Source organism: Calidris pugnax, unplaced genomic scaffold, assembly GCF_001431845.1.
Source record: "Calidris pugnax isolate Ruff unplaced genomic scaffold, ASM143184v1 scaffold24, whole genome shotgun sequence".
NCBI lineage: Eukaryota > Metazoa > Chordata > Aves > Charadriiformes > Scolopacidae > Calidris > Calidris pugnax.
In genome coordinates, this window is record NW_015090922.1 from 10,594,772 (window position 1) to 10,617,138 (window position 22,367).

Here is a 22,367-nt window from a genome sequence, read left to right on the forward strand (position 1 = left end):
AATCTCTGAATAGAGAAGAAAACGCACGAGTCTGACTTGCATCAGGAAAAGGAAATCTGTCACCTACAAACCTTCCACAGACTCCAGTTAATGCATCCTCAAAACATTTTGCATGCATGCAGTTCCTTAGTTTATGTTCAGGTAATTACCGCTTATTTCTCAAAGCCAGGCAGCTGCCAGAACTGGTTTTAAGAGCCACAACTAAAGGAGTTGTTTGGGGCCTCAGAGGTCTATTAGCCTAACCTGAACATCAGGGCAAGTCATCCACTGCATGAGAAAAGCTGAACCCTACACATTAATCTTTGTCCAGGATCAGAGTAACCTGACACTTGGTTTATCCACCACAGTCCTCCCACTTCCCTCACTAGAAGACTATGCCAACACAGAAATAGAGCCAAAAAAAAAAAAAAGGTGGATCTGCCCCCAGGTTTGGCAAGAGGATGAAAACATCAGTGGTATGGAAAGGGAAGTTCTGAACACCTTGTTAGTACCTCTCCTTTATATACTTCATTAAGTGAGAGACATAGCAATTTACAACTTGCACACGGCGCACAGCAGTGGGGCACAGGTTCTGATCCCCAGTTACTTTCCATCTCTGTTGCCACAACACGGACTTAGCACCTCATAAGTAAACGGTGAGGTCTGGGGAGAGGAGAGTTAACTTTACACGCCAATGAACTAGAGCTTTAAGAAATCTATTTAACACATTTACCCAATAGTAAACATGCGGAAGAAAAGTTCCTTTTACTATGGCCCAAGTTTGCACATACTTTAAAATAATAGTTTGAAAACACAGTTTTTCAAATGCCAACAAGGAGTTGAGGCAACAGTTAAAGTAAAATATCTCTTTGCTGTTTCCTGTACAGTCTGTGGGATGCTCTTACCATGCAGATGAACACTACCAATGACAACACTATTTTTAGCATTTTAGGTTTAACCAGCATTTACTCTTAGCTGTTTCACTACTAACTGGAGCAGATTAAACCTGAGTCACTTGTCCTGAAATACTTCACGGATCAGTCGTAAAGGACATTTGGGGTACAAGTTTTGGGATCATGCCAGTCACCAATGATTTGCTGATATCGACTGCCTGCGGTGTTGATGATGAATGCCAGACCATTATGCTTCATTAACATCACACAGACCGTGTTATCTCTTACTCAAGTGATTTACTAGATCTTCTTAGGACATATAGTGCATGAAAACTTCTGCACAGCTTTAGGTCACTAAGGAGGATTTTTATAGGATAGGAACAAGAAACAAATCTGAGCAGAACTTCCTTTCTCCTCGTCTCTTCCAAATTTTAATATAGTCTGATCTTCTCTTAACTTCTCCTTTCCAACCTTTGATAAGGCTTGTTTACACCACACCCCCCAAAAAAATTCCACATGCCTTCTTGCACACACCTTCATGATAGAGACACCTGCTCTAGATTCATGAAGAAGTTTACTTTGAATTTAACTTCTATATTCATGATGCGTAAAAAAAATAATAAGTAGAGGCACAGGAAACCAGCAGCCTTGCTTTTCTTCATGCCAAGGAGACAGCATGGTTCACAAAGAGAAAGGTTCTACTCAGTCAAATGCTAAAGCCTGGAAAGGAATTCAAAGTCACCTTGAAAATGCTTTATTTCTCTCATCTAATTAAATGATATTTTTTCTTTTTCTCCCTCAAGCAGCACATCTTAACTTCTCCCTTTACTCACACTTATACTCTCTAGTCGAAAAGCAAAATAAAAGTTGCTGAAAGGCTCCTATGTGCATTCAGTCTGGTAGAGTAAGATAGGGCTGAGATACTGTGGGCCACCGAAATACAGGTCAACACCCAGCAGTGAAGACTTCCACAAGAAACTCAACCCAATCTGCTCTGTAGAACAGTGCCACCCCCTTCCCAAGAGGATGCTCTTCAGAGAGGGAGTCAGTTTCTTTTTTTTTTTTTTTTTTTTTCTTCTGGTGAATCAAAAAATAGGACATTTGTCATTGTCACTGATCATTTTTTTTTTAAGATAAAAAGTAGAATCTATCAGGAAGGGGACAACAATTAAGAGAAGAAGAGAGAGCTTTGCATTGCCTTTTGTTCAGAAACTCCTAGCACAGCAGTATCATTTATTGCTTATTTCTTAAGCATGTGAAATGGGAACAGAAGGAACGGGATTAATATATCTGAATTTTTGGCTACAGGATTAAACCAGCAATATGTTCTATATGCTTTATAGCCCCAATCCTATTCTCTGAACCATTTAAGAACTAAACATAGGACTGATCTCCAAAGATGCCTAAAATGCACCCAGTGATGATGGTGCTCTCGATTGCGCTGCAGCCACACAACTTCCAGCCCATGAGCTCATTTTGCTCATCTCTATACTATGCTGCTATTTCACAGCAAATGTAGCAGCAGGTTCCCAATGGCCTAAATAACATTCGAGAAGAATATTTAGGCTGCTAAATAGTTCAGGCACTTTCAAAAGATTTACTCAAGTATGTGAATCTAATTGCTCATCTAAGCTTGATTCAGCTCAGTTTTAAAAATCAGCTAACTGATGCTAATGCTGACAACACTAAAAATGCTCTTAAACCAATTTAAAGTTAATTTGGTAGTTTACCAACACGAAGGTTAAAAGCTGACTAAAGGTAATTTGTATATGGAATTTTATAGAATTGCACTGGCTTAGCTATAATAGTAAAAAATAGTTTATTCAAATTTCTCTAATACTGACAAGCTCATAACTTTACTTAAGGTAATGCTTGTCTAGACAAGAAAAAGCCATAGAGGAAAATGACACCACTGAAGACAATTTTTGTTTAGCACTGAGTTACGTGAATTTTTCAGGCTATTCAGTAAAGCAATCATCAGTAGAGAAAGAAAACTCCTATTTCCCTGACTTAAAGGATCTTCTTTCTTGTAAGGAGTAACCCTCCTGGATAAGAAATGCTGCTATGAATAGGTCTAGACTTTACACAGCCATGGGTCACTAATTTAATTAGATTTCAAAGCAGCTATTCTACATTTACACTGAATACAATACTTCCTGTACCCTCCCTCATACTAAAAGGAATAAAACAATCCCCCAGAAGTTTACACCTCAATGCATGAGGAAACAACAACAAAGTGTACATACAATACCTTGAATTACAGATGGCGTTTATATTGTTCAAGTTATTAGTAAAACCTTAACTACCTGTTAAGTCGGTATTTTTAGCAAGGAAAACAAAAGGTTTTCTCCTTTCTAGTGAGATAGGATTCTGTTTGACCTGCTCTGCTCAGAAAATAACTGCCGTCAGCCAACCTCAGTGACTTCCCCTCCTAATTATGAGCTTTTACACATATTCCAAAATTAAGTCAAGCTTCTCTGTAAGAATGAAAGAAAATTTAAAAATTAACTTTACTGGTAACCATGGAAGTTCTTGCCTTCTGTAAAAAATAATATGGTTTTCTTTGGGGAGGGAAGGGGAGGGATGAGAGAGAGAAAGAGAGAGAGAAAGAGAGAGAGTAGGGTAGAGTGAGCATAGGAGCCCTGCTGTGTACCAGGGTTTGGTTTTCTGAGCTTTTCTCCTTTCAAATGAAAATGGGGACTGCAGTTTTCACAGGGTTCTTCTATCACATTTATTACCCCGAGTTTCAGACTCTCAAGGTTACTGCTGTCATAAGCTGAGTGATCCAAAGCTACCTGGGGTTTTGCCCTCACTAGAAGTCATGAGGTAATAACAAGAAAGCAAGTTCATATTCTCTTCCAGGAGCTCACATAACATTTCAAAGAATTACATAAGATAGGAACTGTTACTGGAAGTGAAACCCCACTAATAGACAGGATCATTTGCCTTCCGTTTCACCATCTATAAATGACCTGAAAATACCTATTAATTGACACAATCATTCTGCTACACGTTTGTACTGTTATTCGACATGCATGTCAATGAAAAAAGTCCTGTAGCAGTTACACGAACAATCTATGCAAAGAAGTTTGTTGTTATTATCAACAGTCCGACTTGATATTATTCTACTGAAGCAGCATAAAAATGTAGCCTCAGTCCAGCCATTACACACAAGTATACACCCTCTCGCACTCTATTCTGCCAGCCTGTATCATATAGGAAGCACAGGGGCAGTTGTGGGGCTATAATCAGGGATTCCTTTGGATCTCTGATACAGATCACACACTTAAGGTGTTGATTCCCTAAGCTGACAGTAGAGATAGATCTTCTGTAAGCACCTACAGGCTCTACATGCTGTACACACGGCAAGAGAGAGAAGTTTGTGAGGAGTGGGTATAATGAAGTTAGTGCCAACGCTTCTGGCAGTTCCTATGCGTGGATTTTGTGAGCAGCATTCCCACTCCGTGTATGGTTAATTAAGAGCAGTAAAAAGGGGAAACACACCATAACCATTCAGTGCAGTATTTCTGGAAATATAATGGCTGCCAGGACAGAAAAAAAATTGATGCACAAATGAAGCTGAAATTATAATAAACTCTTTACTCTCCTATTAGCTAGTGGTAATGGCAATGAAATAAAACTGAAACAATTACAGAAAGTATGAAAATGGGATGCCAATAATCCATTCCTCTTTCTGATCTCTTGAGTCATCTTTCTTTCTGTTCTCATGATAATACTGCTAGGCTACAATACTTATTATTCATCATATAACGGAAATGAAAAGTCAGTCACTGTAAGATATCCAACAATTCGTTATCTAATAAAAGCTTTAAAGAGAGCCAGTTTACAGCTTCTAATGAATTCCAGTGTATCAGCTTAAATATTTTAAAATCAGTGTTGTGATGAAAGAGATGACTTTCATGGTATGAAAACTGAGAAAGAGTAAGTAGATATTTGAATGCAATTTAAAAATTGGCAGCAGAAAGAGCACTGGAGATCCATGAGATGTCTAATCTCCAGACTCAATTGCATACTCTCATGTGCACACAAAAAGAAAGGTAGTAAATGAAAATAACAAACAACATTCAAAATCAAGCTTATTTTAGTAAACAAAAGCCATAGGGCCAAAACTTCTTGCTCAGCTCCCCTAAAAGCTAGAAAGCGAAGCACAAGAAGTGAAAGGAGTTTAGTTGGGGAAAAAAAGATCACAGGAATGAAAATGGAGATGGAAAAAAACTAGATTCTATTTTTTCAAAAGCAGTGTTCTTTGCTAGTCACAGATGAAAGAAACCGATTTCATTAAGAGCAGTTTAAGTGAAAAAAACAGAAAGGCAGAACGAAGTATAACTAAGGGGTTAATATAAGTTTGATGAGGGGGTCCCCATCCTGATTAGGAACACAGGAAATAAAAAACAATTATGATATTTCCTTGATTATGGTGATTATAGCTAAAGGTGCTTTACAACGTTGTAAGTTATACCTGGAAGCGTTGATGTGACGTTAGTATTAATTAGTAGGACAGAGCCCTCATCCAGCTACAGGACAATACCCCTTGGCACAGGGATACGACAAGGAAGAACGGAGAAGATACAGGGAGCCAGAGAGAAAATCCAGCATCGCCTTATTTCCAGAGGAAGTTATCATCTTGTGACATTTGAGGATGTGCCTCCAAAGGCCAGCGTCAGGGACTGAAGCACACATATGCAGAGCCTCTTGGTACTCAAGAGAGCTATAGCTGGGGCTAGATAAATTGCCAGAGCTGTGATGAGAGTACTGGAATTTAACAGGAAGATGAAACCCGTCCGTAACACATCCCTCCTTTTACCTTCTCGTACCCCATAGCACTGTGCCAGCACAAAACCACATGAGCACACTCCTGGCTACTTCTATCTACAGTAGTGGCAAACATACACTTTTACTGTCTTTCTTTACTGCCTTTTCTTTTTTTTTAAACCCCAGAGCTGCTTTATCTCCAGTCCAGCAGAAGTTCACATGGAGATTAATTTGAACTGACTGCAGACAAGTTGGTACAGGTGTTACTGAGTAGCATAGACCAATAGGGACCACCAGAGAGAGATGAACTTAGTAGAAAATTCTAATTTATTCACAACACATGGAAGAATGCGTCAGCAAAGACTCTCAAAGTGAAGCACATTAATTAGTTAAGCCTACTCAAGTTTTGTGGCTATTTTAAAATTAATAAGGTTGAGTAAACTAGGGCATGCAGACAAAAAGGCCCACATCCTCGAACGCACATTGTGGGTATGCTGAGAATTGTCTTTGTTGATCCAGATCTAAATGGATTTCAAGGTCTAATAATGAATCAATGAGCTGAATACTGTTTCCCAGATTCCTGTCTCTCTGTGACGAGGCTATTATAATTACCTGGGATTCAAAGAGTGTCTTCCACTGCATTGTATTAGAACAAAGCTGGTATTAAAGAACTTTCAAAATGTGAAATTATGCGACAGTTGACTCATCACAGCAAGAACCATAAAGCTGAATACTGCTGTTGTCTTTTTTTATATACCCATGTAACCATATGCAAATTATACCAAGAGTAAAAGCAAAATAATAAAGCATGGTGGGTGTCAAACATTATCTTATCTGCTATTATCTTCCATGGTATGTGTAAGAAATGCATGTATCGTTTTACAGTTACGAAGAAGGTTGTGATGAAAAGATAAATTAAAAAAAAGATAAATACTTTTGTCTCCCAAGTATCCAATAATATTTAAAAGTAAACATACCTGTTCCTTCACTGCTCTTTTTTTCAGACTGTGCCACTTGTACAACCTCAGCAGCAGCATCCCTTACTACCAAATCTTCATTCTGCAGCAGTAGAATCACACATTTCCACATAGCAAGGGTATCAGACAGTCCTATAGTTATTTATAGAGGAAAAAATAGAATTCTGTTGCTTACATGCATTTGAAAAAGTTACAGAGCTCTGTTTCCACCCCTAAATACAACAAATACAGTGTAACACTGAAACATGGGCAGGAAAAACCATGGGAAGACAACTGGCAATATGGTGAAAATGTTTTCTCCATGTGTGAACTTTATCTAGGTGGTTGACTGGTTGGTTTAAACAGTGGTCAACAGATACGAGAATGAATCTCTCTTAATCCAGATTCAAGTCGTGCGTGCTCTGAATTTTCTGTTTCTAGGAGTGCAGAATTCCTGTTTGGCAACAGCAGAAGTTTTGCTGCTGGAGATCAACCAATGCACTGGGATCACGGATTTGCTGTTGCAATCTGCCTGGAGCAGAGGCTGCCAAACCAAGTTTTGTTCAGATACTGCCAGTAGTGCTGGCCACAAATGCCGTCCCCTGCAGAAAACAGCAAGCAATCCCACTTCCCAGCCATCTACCCATCACCTTCTCCCGTATACACCTCACCCCACCACTCACCAACACGCCCTGCCACCCTCATACCCACTACCTGGTGGAAGCAAGCCAGGTTTAATCCATGCGGTAATTACCTGCACACAGTTAAAACTAATCAGAGACACCTGCCAGGAGGGAGGTGTTCATCTAGTAAAGCCCAAACAGGTAGATTCCACATAACCTCCCCAGAGGCAATTCACATCTCAAGCCATACTCCACTTCCAAAGCCTTGTGCCATTTGGTGGTGTCACACTAAGGATGACTAGCTGAAGTCACAAGGTTGAACTTTTAGGTTTGCTGGGGTACTTTTCAGTTGACTTTTCAGCTCTTGTTGAACACCCCCATTAAAGGAATCCACAGGAAGGTCTCTTTTAGAGGCAACCAGCTGTTAGACATTACTTTCTGATGATCACAGAGAACAACTGGGTTGGTGCTTTGTCGCTGTGCTGTTTTTCTTCAAGCATGTTATCAACTGGTCTATCAGAGACTTGTATTACAAGGCTAGCCAGACAATTAGTTGTATTTCACTGCTTGGCCAAAATCAATTGCTTGAGGCTTTACTACACAGGCAGAAGCAGCATTCCTGTATTTCATATAACTTCCCTATGTGGGAATAGCACGGAGTATAATTACTTTAGGAAGAAGTTGCCTTTTTCTAGCATGACACACCCAATAATGTTATACTGGCACAGCTAGGGCACAATAATTATTCCCTTCTAGATACCATGGCCAGCTTTCCCACCGAGACAAATTTCTGCTGTATCTCTGGGAGAGGTGGAAGTCTGCAAATGCATTTTCCAGGAAGACTTCTTCTGAACCATCACGCAACATGATGGAGAGATGATGGGATCACCCAGAATGTACTAATTGGTATTCACCCTCTTCCTCTTATGAACATAATTAATAGAAGCTTATGGGAATGACTACAACTCCATTCATACAACCACAAATCTGTGATTACATGCAGTCAAGCAAGTTGATGCAGAACAAGGCATAAAAGTCAAAACTGTTTATATGTGCATAACCCCTTTAAGGGAATGATTCTGGTTTTATAATGCTACAACTTCTCACTGCAGTGCTGGTAGTTTCACACTTGTGCTGGCAATTCTAGGTAGTATGGAGGGTCAGCTTTGCATCTTGCCTCCCCTGGCCCAATCTTCAGAGCAAAGAGCTAGTTCAGATGGCTTCTCCATTGAGGCCTTGAGGCTTTCTTTTCTGGGTTGTTCTTGGGGGGAATTAGAGGGGAGGTGTGTGTGTGTGTTTGTTCTTCTTTGTTAAGATTTTATGCAGGATACAAGCTGCTGCTATTTTTTTTTATTCTGGCTGATCTTCACATCTGGCTGATTGGAAAGCATGGAAACCAGCGACTGTTCTGACAAGATCAAAGAGGAAACTGTTCTCCATCTCCGCTATGGAATGGATCCAAATGGCCACAGACGAGAAGCACAGCATTTGGGAGTTTTTCACTCCAATACCGCCACTGTCTTCATTTGATATAAAATGATAATGTCTGTCCTACTAAGAGCTTTAACTAGGTGGTAGGGGTTAAGATTTCCAGAGTTGAGTCTATGAATGTTTAACAGTACAACACCTACCTCATATAACAGATTGAGCTCGGTTAGATGTTATCAATACCTCTTAAAAGACATCTCAAAATAAATAGTTTTTTAAAAACACTACTATCTACAGTTTAAGAAATATACCATTCTTCTCATCTAATGAAAATTTGTATCCAATTCATATACATAGACTTAAGCTACTCAAACTAAAAACATTTAAATAACCACATTGGAATGAAATATCACAGAAACTAAAAATCTTGCCTGTCTTGTTCAGAACGCAAAATAATTTCTTTATCATCTATTCTTCATCACCTATCTTTGCGTATCTCCTGGTCCTTTAGTCACAAAATCCCCTTATTCTCTGTTCACACAAAGTAGGGGGGGAAAAAAAGACTAAAAGAAAAAAACCAGTGTCTTCTGCACAACAGACTAGAGAATTTCATGTAGCTTTGCCCCTCAGTCAGTAATGTACTGCTGAATAAGGCTGTGTAGGTATTTGTTTGTTTTCCAAAGAGATAGTCTAATGTTAACTAAAAAAAATATTCATTATATCCGGTATAACGTGATTCAATTATTAATCATTCTTATAGTAGAAAGTGTCCCTCATTTCTAGCCTGAACCCTTTAACTTCAGCATTCAGCCAGCACAGCTTTGTTACACTCACTAAACTAAAACTATGTCCACACAACCAATAGAATATTTCAGAAAGTCTAGTTGGTTGTGAGCCAGTAAAGCTGTAGAGCAATGTAGACTGACCTGGAGACATAACAGCATCTCACGTTATGGAGTTATTGCAAGAAGCTCTGCACTTGCGCTTTTTGTACCAGAATTTAAATAAGTCTTGTTTACCAATTAAATCCTATTAAAATTAAAAAAAAAACCCTGTTTGATGAAATCGTTTTGACTGTGTGTACATATATGTATGTATGCAATACATTTTACGTCATGTATTAGTGGCTTTCATCTAAAAAAGATCCAGAAAATTAACGTTCAAACTACTCACCAAGCATGAGCTTCTCATTGATCAGAAGGAACGATGTTATCCCTTTAAGAACTTCAGCAGCTGCTAACAGCATCTCAGTCTGTTGCTCATCTCCACAAAAACAAACTATCAGCTGAACCCATTTTTTCAGGACTTCTTCTGAAATCTGAAGGCAGAGAACATGTGAGAAGTAGGCTGTCCAGTCCGGTGTTACTGCTCACATTAAACTACGGACTGATGAAGGGATACTACTCATCAATAAATGTAGGGTTTTTTCAAGGTGGTGAACCCCATTGTCCATTCAAAAGTTGGCTAACTATGTCACAGACAGTTAAGATGAGAGATTTTCTTTTAGTCAGAGCAGTATTCATAGGCAATTCTCTCGCTCTGTCCCTTCACACCAGACTCACCAGTGACCACACCAGTCAAAGCATATCTTTGTGTCCTCCTTTCTTCTAAACATGCAAGCCAAAGACAAGTATACTGGACTATAACGAGAAAAGTAATTCTTGGAAGTATCCTACACAAAGACAAATACACGTATATGGAAAAACAACTAAGAGCATATGAATCTTAGGCTGTAGTAGCGATTCAATGCTTGGTAAGGGGGTGAATGCAGCTCCATCTGCCTCTTCTGATGATACTGGGGATGGAAAATCTTTTAAATAAGGTTGCTGAGGTACCTCGGGTTCTGATAGCATTTGCATTCAAAACACTGAAGGAATCTCCATGTTGGCTGATACGCAGCAAAGCTCGCTCCCCTAAAACATGAGGAATTAGAAAAAAGAACAGGAAAGAGAAATTTCCTGGTTCCCGAAAATCCAATTGCCATCTTTTGGAAAATATTTAGTCCTCAGACATACGCTAGGGAAACTGCTACTTAGTAATAATGGGACAAAGCTTCAACTCTTTCCAATGTGTAGTGGTGGCTACTATATTTTTTGTGGAAAGAAATAATGTGCATTTAACTCATAACTCAAATAGCCCTTCCAAGACCTGTAAACTCTGACTTCCATTGGGTCATAACTGGAAAAAGAAAGTCCTAAATCCCAGAAGTGACCAAAAAAGGGCTGGGATACCCTGAAAACACCACACTCAAGAGGGTGGTAGGGTCAGTCAAGGTGCAGGAACCTCAAGCACAGGCTAGATGCAGAACATGCAAACTACAGGAGTTGGCATCCAGGCATGGCCACGAGCGAGTGTGCACTACAGCAATTAGAAGGAAGCTCCAGAGGAAGAAAATCAACCAAACAGATGCAGACCTCATGCACAGGAGAACAGGAAAAGCAGCACCAGCTTGACCTGGAGACGCTTGAGTTATGTGTAACTAATTATTTTTTTTTTCCCCTCTCCATTCTTTCCTTTTTTACTTATTTTTAATTAAAGGAAGTGAAAAACAGAACAGCCAAATAAGGTAAAGAAGGGAACCAATGAAAAGGTGAGCTGAGTTAAAGGGCAGAGAAGCACAGGAGGACTCATTAAGGGATAAATGAAACCTCAGTTGAACTCTGCATCATTCTGCGTGGTACATGGCAATGTGCACTGCACAAAGGGGCAGAGCCAGAGCATGCCCTACAGACTCTGTAACAGGTTAAAAAAAAATCATAAAAATCTCCCAAGATGTTGCAATTATTCAAATTTTGAACAGACACATGGACTACCTAGAAAGACAGAACTTGACTTTTACCTCTGGAAGAGAAACAATCCCTTCTACAGATACAAACCCAAAGAAAGAATTTAGATGGAAAACTGATGTCCTTGGTCTTTTATAAAGCAGAAAGCGCTCTCAGTACATGTGTCTTAGATCTCCTAGGATTTACATGCTTATTAGAGAAAGTTGTTTTAACATTACTACAGTTAAGATTCTTACAGCAGTTTTCATTAATTCCTCTTTGTAAACTAATATAAAACTTCAGAGCAGTAACATGTTCCACATCTATGAAACCAGGTTAATACGGTTATTTTAATGTTTATAACGTGAAGTCCTTGCATTTTGTCTTTTTTAAACAAAAACATTTAACACCATAAATCACATTCCCAATTCTTGTGTGCCAATCTGTGGCTTCCTGTTTCTTACAATGAGACAAGATTATTAGCATATGATATGAATCAATTCTGCTGCCCATCCTATGAAAAATAACAGCTATGTAAGGAAAAGAATAAATCTTCATTTTAAAAGAGATCATGAGAATTTTGTCTATTTAAAAATATCCATTAAGTGTTTCTTTTCCTTAGCAGTGCTCTACACATACATATGTGACATCATAGACTGAAAATTTAAAATTAAAAGACATCTGAGCCAGTAATTTGTGCTGGTATAAATGTAAATTAAATAGTCTATAAACAGGAACCGAGAAAACAGAGCCTTGAATTTTACAAGGGTTATTATATTTACTCTCATGTTTTCAAAACAAATTTCAAGAGGAAATTCAACGAGAAACTCCACGCAGACAAGAGGCTGGTGTGCTCAGACAGTGATTTCAGGCTGAGACTTGGCAAGCTCGTACTGCACGCAGCCGGGAAGGGAACTACACCCAGTCGCTGCTTCAGCTTCGTGCCTTCCCCTCGGATCCGCTCTCCTGCTGCCTCCCCGGCCACCAGAAACCACAACTAACTTGCACTTAGTAAAGGGACTGGATTTAGTACACATGTTAATCACCGTAGGCATTTCTCTTTCCACATTATACTGACTATTTTAGATGCTCTCAGAAGTTGAAATTAATCCATCAGAAAAATCTACTTATGTATTTAACTTGAAGTGACTTTGAGAGGGATACACTGGAGATGATATTCACGGCTGTCATTTCAGAAAGTGGCAGTGTATTCACAGAGGAAGGCACAATGCCAGAAAAGGTGCAATGACACAAGAAAACACAACCTTGGGGGCTTCTGTCTAAAGGAAGCCACGTTACTCCAATTATCAAAAACTCCAGAATTACAAAACTTAAGCAGCTCCATTTCCCTTACCTGTTGATGGTTCTGCAGAAGATGGATAACCAACTTGGAGGCAAATTTGAATGCTATGCTTTGAACTTCAGTGCTGAGAAAACAAGGCAAAGGACGTATCAAAACAAGCAGCTATTTCTGCCATCATTTCACCTCTAGAAAAAACCCAGCCAGTTCTTAATCATTTCTGATTACCACCCAGAGGCATTACGCAAGCTGAGCACTTGGAATTTTTACATTACAGACTTGGACATCAGTTAAGTTTTCAGTTGATACACAAATGAAATATGCTCTTCCTTTCACCCCTCATGTTTATTTTCTATCTGCACACTTATCACAGAAAAAACCATTTGAAAATGGAACCCAAGTCAAACAAACCAGATATTATTTTAAATGATAAACAAAAGTATCTCTTCGAGTTGGTGTTAAGCTCTAGGAATCTCTCTTTTACAGCTGCTAGAAATGTTACCAGTACAGAATATGCCAGCTGCCAGCTCCAGAGTCTCCATGCTGCCTGGCAGGGCCTTAGGACATGGCACTGGGCACTGTGGTTCCTGACGGGCTGGTCTCACCTCAGGCAAAGGTACCACCTGAGCAGTAAGGGCTGCTATTTCAGCTATTTCCCTCTAACAGCACCAGTCAATGTGATTTTACCACAAGTATCTTATTTCATTTCAGAAAGAAACACTTGGCATCATCATTTAAACTTGAAAAATTTAGTGCAAATCAGCAGCAAATGTGCACGGCTATAAAATGCTGTTCTATGCTCTATACCCTAAATATTCCATATTGGTAACACTGAGATGCAATATTGATACGGCTTAAAATAAGAGACTATTAGAACAGGATGGTCTTGCCCTTAGAGCCTGGACACTTTAACCCTGTTTGTCCATTCCATTATAAAAGGATGAACATAGCTTGTAATTCAGTACGTAGTACAAACTGGCTCCAAATTTTCAGCACTTTCTGCTGATTTTACAGTCTGATTAAAGAATGCAAACTCGAAGGATTAGGGTTAACCATTTCTGCCAATCCAACTAATGAAACCAGATGGGTCACTCTTTCTACAGATTGTTTGCAGATAAACCAGGATAGGGCAGATGGCAGATTCATAGTGAATGACTGTAATGTTTGGATCATCAATTCTGTGTTAAGGTGTTTCCCAGTTACCTTTCAGGAAGAGCTATGCTAACTGGCTATTATCTGACAGAGTAACTTCTTATTTCAGCAACCGCATTACTGGGTATTTACAGGATACTTGCCAGTATGACTTGTGGGCCTTTTTAAAAATTCATACCCATGTATAACTTCTCGATAAATTCTCATCAAAAGCTCTCTGAAGCTACACTCACTTTTCTGAAACTTGGATTTTTAAATCAAGAGACAGTCCAAATCCAATAAATCAATGCTTCAACATTTAAAGGTTTTAAAATATAAGTATTTTAATGAGCATGACAGACCATACCTGTTGGAGGTATCTACAATGTTTAAACTCCAGGTTAAGAGCTCACTTGGATTCATTTTAATAGAGTATTCAGTCTTTGGAAGCACATTTCTGAGATCCATATTATAAAGAATTTCCAGCACCTGCATACACAATTCACAAAGAATTTACAAACAATCTCAACATGAATGAATACATTTGAGTTCAATAAAACAGTGACTTAAACTCCATCCCAAGAGCACAAAGGTCCTCTCCTGACAGTGCTAAGAAAGGAAAGAGGAAATTCCTGCTTTTCCACAAGAACATCTGTTACAGAATTATAGCACAGCTCCTATTCAACATAAAAAACCCAAATCCATTCACGTACTATTTAAAAAACACCATGCATGTTTGAAATATATTTTTAAAAATTAGGAATATCATTTACTGAAAACATATCAAATGTCAACAAAATAACACCCTCCTACCTTGCAAAAACACTGGAGATTCTTTTCTTTCAAAGCCATTGTGAGAAGAGTGTCTTCCAAATCAGTAAGTAAACTCAATACACCTCCTCCTTCTTCTGCAATCTCCTTGGAATTTATTTGTTTTAACCAGAGCAGTATTGCTTCCAACACAAGCAGACGTACTTCATGAAACTCACAGTGAAGGAGATGAACTATTGACAGTGGCGGCTTGGCTATTTTCTTTGCAACAGGTGAACTGCTGTTCTGGATGCCAGGACCTGCACTCACCCACAGCACTGATATCACAAGTTTGGTGATGCTCTGAAGATACTGTATCAGTCCTGGTACTGCAGATGAATGGGGAATACCGGACACCAATTCAGAATCCGAAATAACTCTGTTCATCTCTTCCCAAAATCCAAACAGTTGCATTTCTGAAATGAGAATAAAACTAAGTGACAACTAGATGATGTTACCATCTGCTCCAGACCATGAAGAGATTCTGAAATTGAAAAACGTGAGGTATGCAAAATGTAACACAAGGTAAATTCAGGCATGAAATTAAAACTTAGTTCTCCATTTTAAACAGCTTCTGAATTATAAGACAGCTTTCCTAGATATTGTGTGTATTCATATTTAAACAGAAAGAAATAAGAACACAAACTTCTCTAAAAAGTATGAATTGTTCAACACATGGGATGAGAACTTCAAACAACCTAAAAAATGCTACAATACTTTGCAGATTGCCTGTCATCTTTGCCAATTACAGCTGTTTGGTAAGTATTTCCTTAAATCAAGCCACTAATACAGTCTTGCAAATTGCATATGCTTTGCACTACCATTGTGGAAAGTGATTAACTCAAACTGTATTAGATGTGTTTGGGGGAAAATGCAGGTAGTTTAGAAACCTCAAAAAGCACCAAATACAAACATGCAATCATATTATACTTGATAGAATAACTTTAAAACCAGAGAATAGACTGGAGAAAGTGCTGTATGTCAGCCTACCCAGCTGCAACAGAAACCAGGAGAAACTATGACAGGGCCATTCTGATAATACTGAAAATCCCACGCTTTAGATAGCTTTAGTCAGAAAATGTTACTATTAAGAAGCAGCTCCTTCTACATAAATAGATCTGCCCTATGTGTATCAATCTAAAGAATTTACTGATTAAAAAAAATCCAGTATGCTTTTCCTGTGCCAATTAACTTTGAACAGTTAACACAGCTAAGAAGAAAGGCACTGCGCTGTAATCCTTCTTAGGTATCAGCACAGGAACTGTGACATTTCAGCCATTTACACTGGGGCAACCTGCCCCCAAGAACCTTCTTTAGTGCTTGGCCACCTCCTGGAGTGAACAGAAAGGTCACTGCTATCTATGATGCCAGAAGGGTTTCAGGTTTTAGCAAAGTTGGCAATGCTGACACAAAATGAAAGAAAAAAAATAATAAAATCAATAGTCCTCGCTCACACACACATAGACTGAAGTCCTCACGTGCCTCAAGCTCAACCTTCTTCATCATCACGAGAAATGAATAATTTTACAATTTTGAGACCAATATTTTTGCCCAGTTCAGATGTTTTTGTAGCTTGTACTGAAAGGAAATTAATATGCTATATCCCACAAAATTCAAGTAAGGGAAAAACATGAAGAAGCACAGAAGAGACCACCACTGCTACTGGTGTTAAGGGATATCAGAAGTTTACGGTTTTTAAAATGTCAAAATGCATGAAAGGTAAATACAAAGGTTAACACAAACTCACTTAAATTTCTTTGGTATCTACAATCTATCTGCCGCATCCCTGGAGGTGTTCAAGGCCAGGCTGGATGGGGCTTTGAGCAACCTGCTCTAGTGGGAAGTGTCCCTGCCCATGGCAGGGGGGTTGGAACTCGATCTTCAAGGTCCCTTCCAACCCATACCGTTCTATGATACAAGGAGACAATTTATTGCCATATAACTTTGCTAATTATAACTAAGCAAGCACTGAATACTACTAAAAGCCTGTCCAAATACTACTATTAAATTGCTGAATTTGACATGAAGCTGCAACACAAACATGGATTCATGTTGTTTTCTGTGAAGACATTTCCCTAAGCCTTCTATTTACAGTTAGATATCCTGTCCTTTCGTATTCAAGTTCTTCCAAAGCCATCTTAATTTGTCTGACATTTACATACAAACTTGACATGGCTGTACACTGTCTAGCATATAAGGCAGAAGCATTTTGAGTAAGTTTGGATAAGCTTCAAAGAAATTTGTTATTTGAAAGAGACTTTTAGACATATTACCTAAGCATTAATTCTGTCATTCATGTTTTCCCTATGATTTCTTTTCTGAACGGGCTTGACGTAGTCAAAGAAACTACAGTATCACTGTGAACCTATATCACAGCATAATCCACTAGATGACACAGATGGCTTTCATCTCACAACATGCAAACTTGTATATTTTATTTGCTACATTTTCCAAAACCCCTCCAAACAGACTGGCAGTACATACCACCACCGGCAGCACATAGCACGAACTAGCATTAATACCTATGTCACACAAGTATCCAACTGCCAGAATTCCTAAACTTCTGAACCGACCAGTTGCCTTGGAGAGGGATCAGGCCTTCATCCCAGTTATTACACAGCCTGACTCCACAGACACCAGTTTAACAACAGAAATAATCCCAGGCAGTTGAAAGAAAAAGGTTCAAGTGCCTTGGTTCGAAAAGAGAAACAATTTCAGTTTTGGAGCCCTGCGCCCTCCCAGCTTCCTACGTGCTTCCCTCCTCTGCTGCGTTTCAGCAATGCACGAGTCCACTAGCTCAGTTGTTCTAACCAAGTATGTATTTCTCAGTCTATTGCAAAAAAAGTGCTTCTATTTTCTACCAACATTGCTTTACATTGAAGTATAGCCATCCTACATGCAAGCAGGAACACGAAAAGCAACAGGATGGAAGGGTCAAAGCCCTAGGACAAGGCAAGTGAGAGCAGTATTAGGTGGACAAAAAGAGATAAACATTTGGGTCTTTTATTTTGTTGGTGCCACCACTGCCAACCTTGGTAGAGTCTGGTGACCCTTCTTGTTGACTACAGGAGCTGGCCACACACTGAGCTTCAGATCCGCTTCAGTAAACCTTTATTTGAATTCTGCAAGGCCAGAATAACTTCACTCCATGTCTTTCAGCTTTGAAGGGGAAAATTATTTTCATATAAAAAACATGGCGGAGCTATTCACTCCCAGAACTACCAGTTTTCAGAGACTGCAATACAAGTCTTCTGCCACTGATCCTCTTTTTCTGTATCTATCTGATGCTTCTTCTGGTTTGGAAGCCACCCGACTGACTTCTGGTTTTCCCATGTAATTGTGAAAGACTGGACACCGCAGCTCATCTATTTTACAGAAAGTCTCTTTAAAACTGGATGTCTCAACAGCAAGGCTTTCAGCAAAATAAGACTGTCTGCATATTTGCTTAGCCTCAGCATGCCACAGAGCAAATCCTTCTGCATTCGTCTTGTGCTCCACATGCTCTCCAACACTCTTTTTTCACACAAATATGTACAGAAGGAAAGCAAGCCCCTGTCTTACTACAATGCAGTGGAAATATTCCTGCTTTCAACTAAGAAATCTTTCCTGGCTTTCATGTAAATGTTTTCTCTTCTGCTTAACTTTAAGTAAACTCTTTTCTTTGGCTTACATCAAAATATCCGACTAAACCAAAAAACCACACTGGTTCCGAAAGTAAATATCTGTCTCTGTTGTTAAGATACAGTAAAGACATACTTTTATTTACACACAAAAATCACTGCACAGTTTGAATTACCAGCTGCTGTGAGAAGGAAGAACAAATTTTGTCTGACCAAATAAGAATCCTGGCAAACAGCAGTGTTGTCCAGGACATTGACAGATGCAAAAAAGCCCCCAAGAATTAAGTGGAAAAAAATTTTTTTCCCACTAAAGGATTGCTTCATCTGTGGGACAGGAAGAAATTTGGCTCTCTTCTCGGATGGGACATATCTTACACAACAACCTGGTTCCCCTCAACACAGTGCATGACCATCCCCACAGTCTTCCTCAATCCCTTTACGTCCACTACATTAAGATATGCATAAAACATCTACATCACATCATGTAGGTTTGAGGGGTTGTTTTTTTAATCCTATTCGTGATCACCTGATGTTCACCGTCAGTTATATGAAGTTAAATGGTCATTTATCATCTGAAAATAAAGAGGAAAGAAGAGGAGCAGAATGGAATTAGCAGACCTGATGAATCTCTAGCTTCGAACCTCCTCAGAGCTTACCCAGCTCCACCTCTGCCCAGCCTGACTTTCTTCTCTGCCCTGCAGTGGCAGGCAGGCACTATTCTATGGTCTGTTCACAGAATAAATCGATACATACTGTAAGGACAGGAAAACTTTCCTGCTCAGGGATTAACAAACCATGGACAGTTCAGCTGATCTTTCACCTCAGTATGTTCAAAAGTGACAGAAGTAATCTGAATTCCTTCCACATTTAAAACCTAAACTTGTTTCATTGCATTGCCAGCTGATGTACAGAATTGATTACATATTTCTGTTGGATTTAGTTAATTTTACCTAAAGTAAGTAGCTGCCTCTGGTACTGCCAACTGGACAACTCTCCGTATCATCAAGTGTATATTGTGTGAGGGGCACTCTTTTTGTATCTGTGATTATGATACATCTAAGTATTTGCACACTTGTATATAGATACTGAGATCAAAATCCTGTCTGCAGCCCCCTGAGCATTCATGCCATCGCCCATCTTCCTACTAGAGGCTCCAGAAAAGAAGAACAAAGAAGGGAAGAAGAGAAAAAAATATTACCAACATCAGAAAACTTACTGACACTTTGGAAAGTCAGACAAAAATTACAAGAGCAGCAACAAAATGCTGCATGTCTGCACTACAATGTTATGGGAAGGGGATCCAAGCATCAAAAATCTGGATAGTCATCATCATTAACCAAAACCTGAAAAAAGTTGCAATTATTTATGGATTGAGAAGAGGTTAAAATCCTTTACACTCACAAACTATCATCTATCCAAGGGTATCTGAAGAGATCATATGAATAGAGAGAAGGCTGAAAAGTAATCAGTGCCAAGAAGAGATTTTCCTAGACAAATATTAAGGAAAAGTATTTTCTTTCATATTTTCCTTTTTTATTAAAAGTGGATTAGGCAAAGTCACTGGTAAATGGAAAAAAATCCCAAAGAGAACAGAAAAGCGTATTTTATTACAATGTAGAACTAAGAAAACTGTTGATGATCAGGAAAAGGGCATATTTAAGCAGGATGTTTTCTTTTAAAGACATCTGAAACATCTTCGACATCAGAGACTAAGCATCAGTACTCACAACACAATTCTAAACTACAAACATGAGCCATTGACAGAATCCATGGATAAAATATTGTTGAGGACAGAAGCATCCCATTGCATTGTGTGCAGTATAAGGGAAAGTTTTCAAAGGAAAAAAGAAAGGGAAAGGAAAAAAGCATTTGATCTGGACACTGAGACTGCTAATTTTTTTTACAGTTTCTTTCTGGCACAGCACTGAGTTTTCCACTTTTTTTGCATTCATAGAAAAGCATAAAATCCCATGGAGACAGTGCAAGTCAGTCAGTGGTAGATGCTGGAATCTATAGAGAACCTGAAACAAGATTTCAGAAGGATGAACAGTCTCCGTCTTCAGGTGGGCACAGAATTTTAACTGCTAACATTAAACAAACACGATCAACTCTACTCTTCGCTAGTGTCACTTATTTCCTGTAACACCTTTCCACATGCCCTGTTCAGCACAGCATTCCAGCTACATCACACTCTGCCCTACACAACCCTCCTCCTTTCAACTGTGCCCCAACAACCTTTCTGAAAACATTTCTACTTTCCTCCTCCCACGTCTGTGCCATGAGCTCTACCATCAACATTTCCTTGACCACATGTTGGCATTGCACATCTCCACCTCCTTTCTCCCAACATCTACTCCTTTCAGCTTCAGTCCATTTCCTTTGTCTTTCTGTCTTGCACTCAACTTTGGCACTGACTTGGGGGCATCTTAACACAGTACATCCCTCACTTCACCTGCCTCTGGCATGACACTGTTTGTGCAACTCCCAGTCATCCTCTGTCCCTCCAGTGTCATCCTCAACTTCCTCATTCTCCTGTCTGCATTGAACTAGAATATCGGGTACTCAGCTACAGCTCCTTTTGACTTTTTTCACTAATTCAATGTCAGCAGCCACAGGCCATTTTGATGATTCTGTTACTATCTTTCAAATCTTTACCTTCCTTGAGTCAAAATAACAACACTGACCAAGTGCCACAGTCAATAAACTGGCACACAAAGTTTACATAGTTTTGACATAACAAACAAAAATTACTTTCAATTTGTTCAGATGGAATTTCTTCAGTTTAACCTAATTAGACCACATAACCAAATCACGTATTAACAAGCTGCCAGCATTTTTGTTCAAATAACTATTTGGCCACACTTCTAAGGGATCTAGGTAAAGAAATTAAAGTACAGCTAAAACAACCAACCTAGTTATTCTTGTCAAATTTTTACCATTTAAACATTATTGGGTTTTAAGTTAGACTACAGAAATACTTACTTCAGCTATCATTTAGCTTCTTTTCAAAATAAGAAAGAGTAACAAGTACAATATAGAAGAAAGTGCATACAGCTTTCAAATGCTATTTAAAAGGTCTACAAAACATATCATTCAGGCAAAACATTTAAGAGATTCCTGCTTAAAAAATGATTTTTGCTTTCATTGGAAAGCATCTAGAAGTTTGATAATGCATACTATTTCTACCAATACCTTATATAACTTCTAATTAAAAAGCATAAAAATAACTTAGAGAATTGTATTTCCAATATAAGCTATTTAAAACACAGTATTTTGTCATATTTGAGAGTATAACAAAGGACAAAACCAGGTGAAAATTGTTCATAATTGCCCATGTTTCTGATCTCATACAGAAATATGTGATGCACAGTATTTTTTGCAATTGTTGCTGTTGTTCATGAGCAGGATTTAAGAATCTTAACCAAGCTACATCAACAAAAGGTTTAGCTGCTTGGAAGATAGTAAAAAAATGGAAGGCTGTTTTCACAAAACTCAAGAAAAGGATATATTAGTGAGAGCAGAATACTGGCTGCTCCCTTTTGATATCAAAACAGTCTATATATGAACAGGATTAATTATGTAAATATTGAGTAACTGTTCCCACTGACGACAACAGTGCAGTTTGGTTAATCTCAAACTTTTATAAATTCTTCCACCTCAAATGTAGAAAGCAAAAATGCATGGTTAGACTTCAAATGGCAGCTTCTCCTAAATCACAGATTCATCCTATTTGACGTCCTGTTTAAATGTTTTCTCTTTCTCATGAAACTTGAGTTTTGAAGAGAATATACTTGAGAATAGGCTAAACCAGACAGGAGATTCACAGCATATATTTAGGATAAAAGAACAACTCAGAGGGATTATCTTTAGCAAATTTTTCTTTCATCTTTTCCCTGACTTCGGTTCTACATTCCACTTCACTTACATTGATGGGCTTTATGGACTCAACACAACATTTATTGATAAGTGCCATTTTTTTTTTTTTTTGGAACATAACCTTGGGTAACATTCTTTTATTAGTCAAGTGTATTTCAGCAAGTTGCATCCATTTTTCCCTTCATGAATTGACAGAATAATAACAGAAAACTG

The 22,367-nt window shown here is 38.7% G+C and overlaps 1 protein-coding gene across 4 annotated transcripts in view; it reads right to left on the minus strand.

Annotated features, from left to right (window-relative positions):
* Positions 1 to 22,367, minus strand: part of THADA (thyroid adenoma associated) — a 160,424-nt gene that overhangs the window by 22,319 nt on the left and 115,738 nt on the right. For all 4 annotated transcript variants that reach the window (XR_001413030.1, XR_001413031.1, XM_014951060.1 and 1 more), the window contains exons 31-35: positions 14,662 to 15,074; positions 14,216 to 14,337; positions 12,772 to 12,844; positions 9,826 to 9,970; positions 6,623 to 6,754 (exon numbers count right to left, since the gene is read on the minus strand). Coding sequence is in view for 2 of the 4 variants with exons in the window: in XM_014951060.1 (XP_014806546.1) it covers positions 6,623 to 6,754; positions 9,826 to 9,970; positions 12,772 to 12,844; positions 14,216 to 14,337; positions 14,662 to 15,074 (885 nt within the window). In the remaining 2 variants the exon portion in view is untranslated. The remainder of the gene's footprint in view (positions 1 to 6,622; positions 6,755 to 9,825; positions 9,971 to 12,771; positions 12,845 to 14,215; positions 14,338 to 14,661; positions 15,075 to 22,367) is intronic.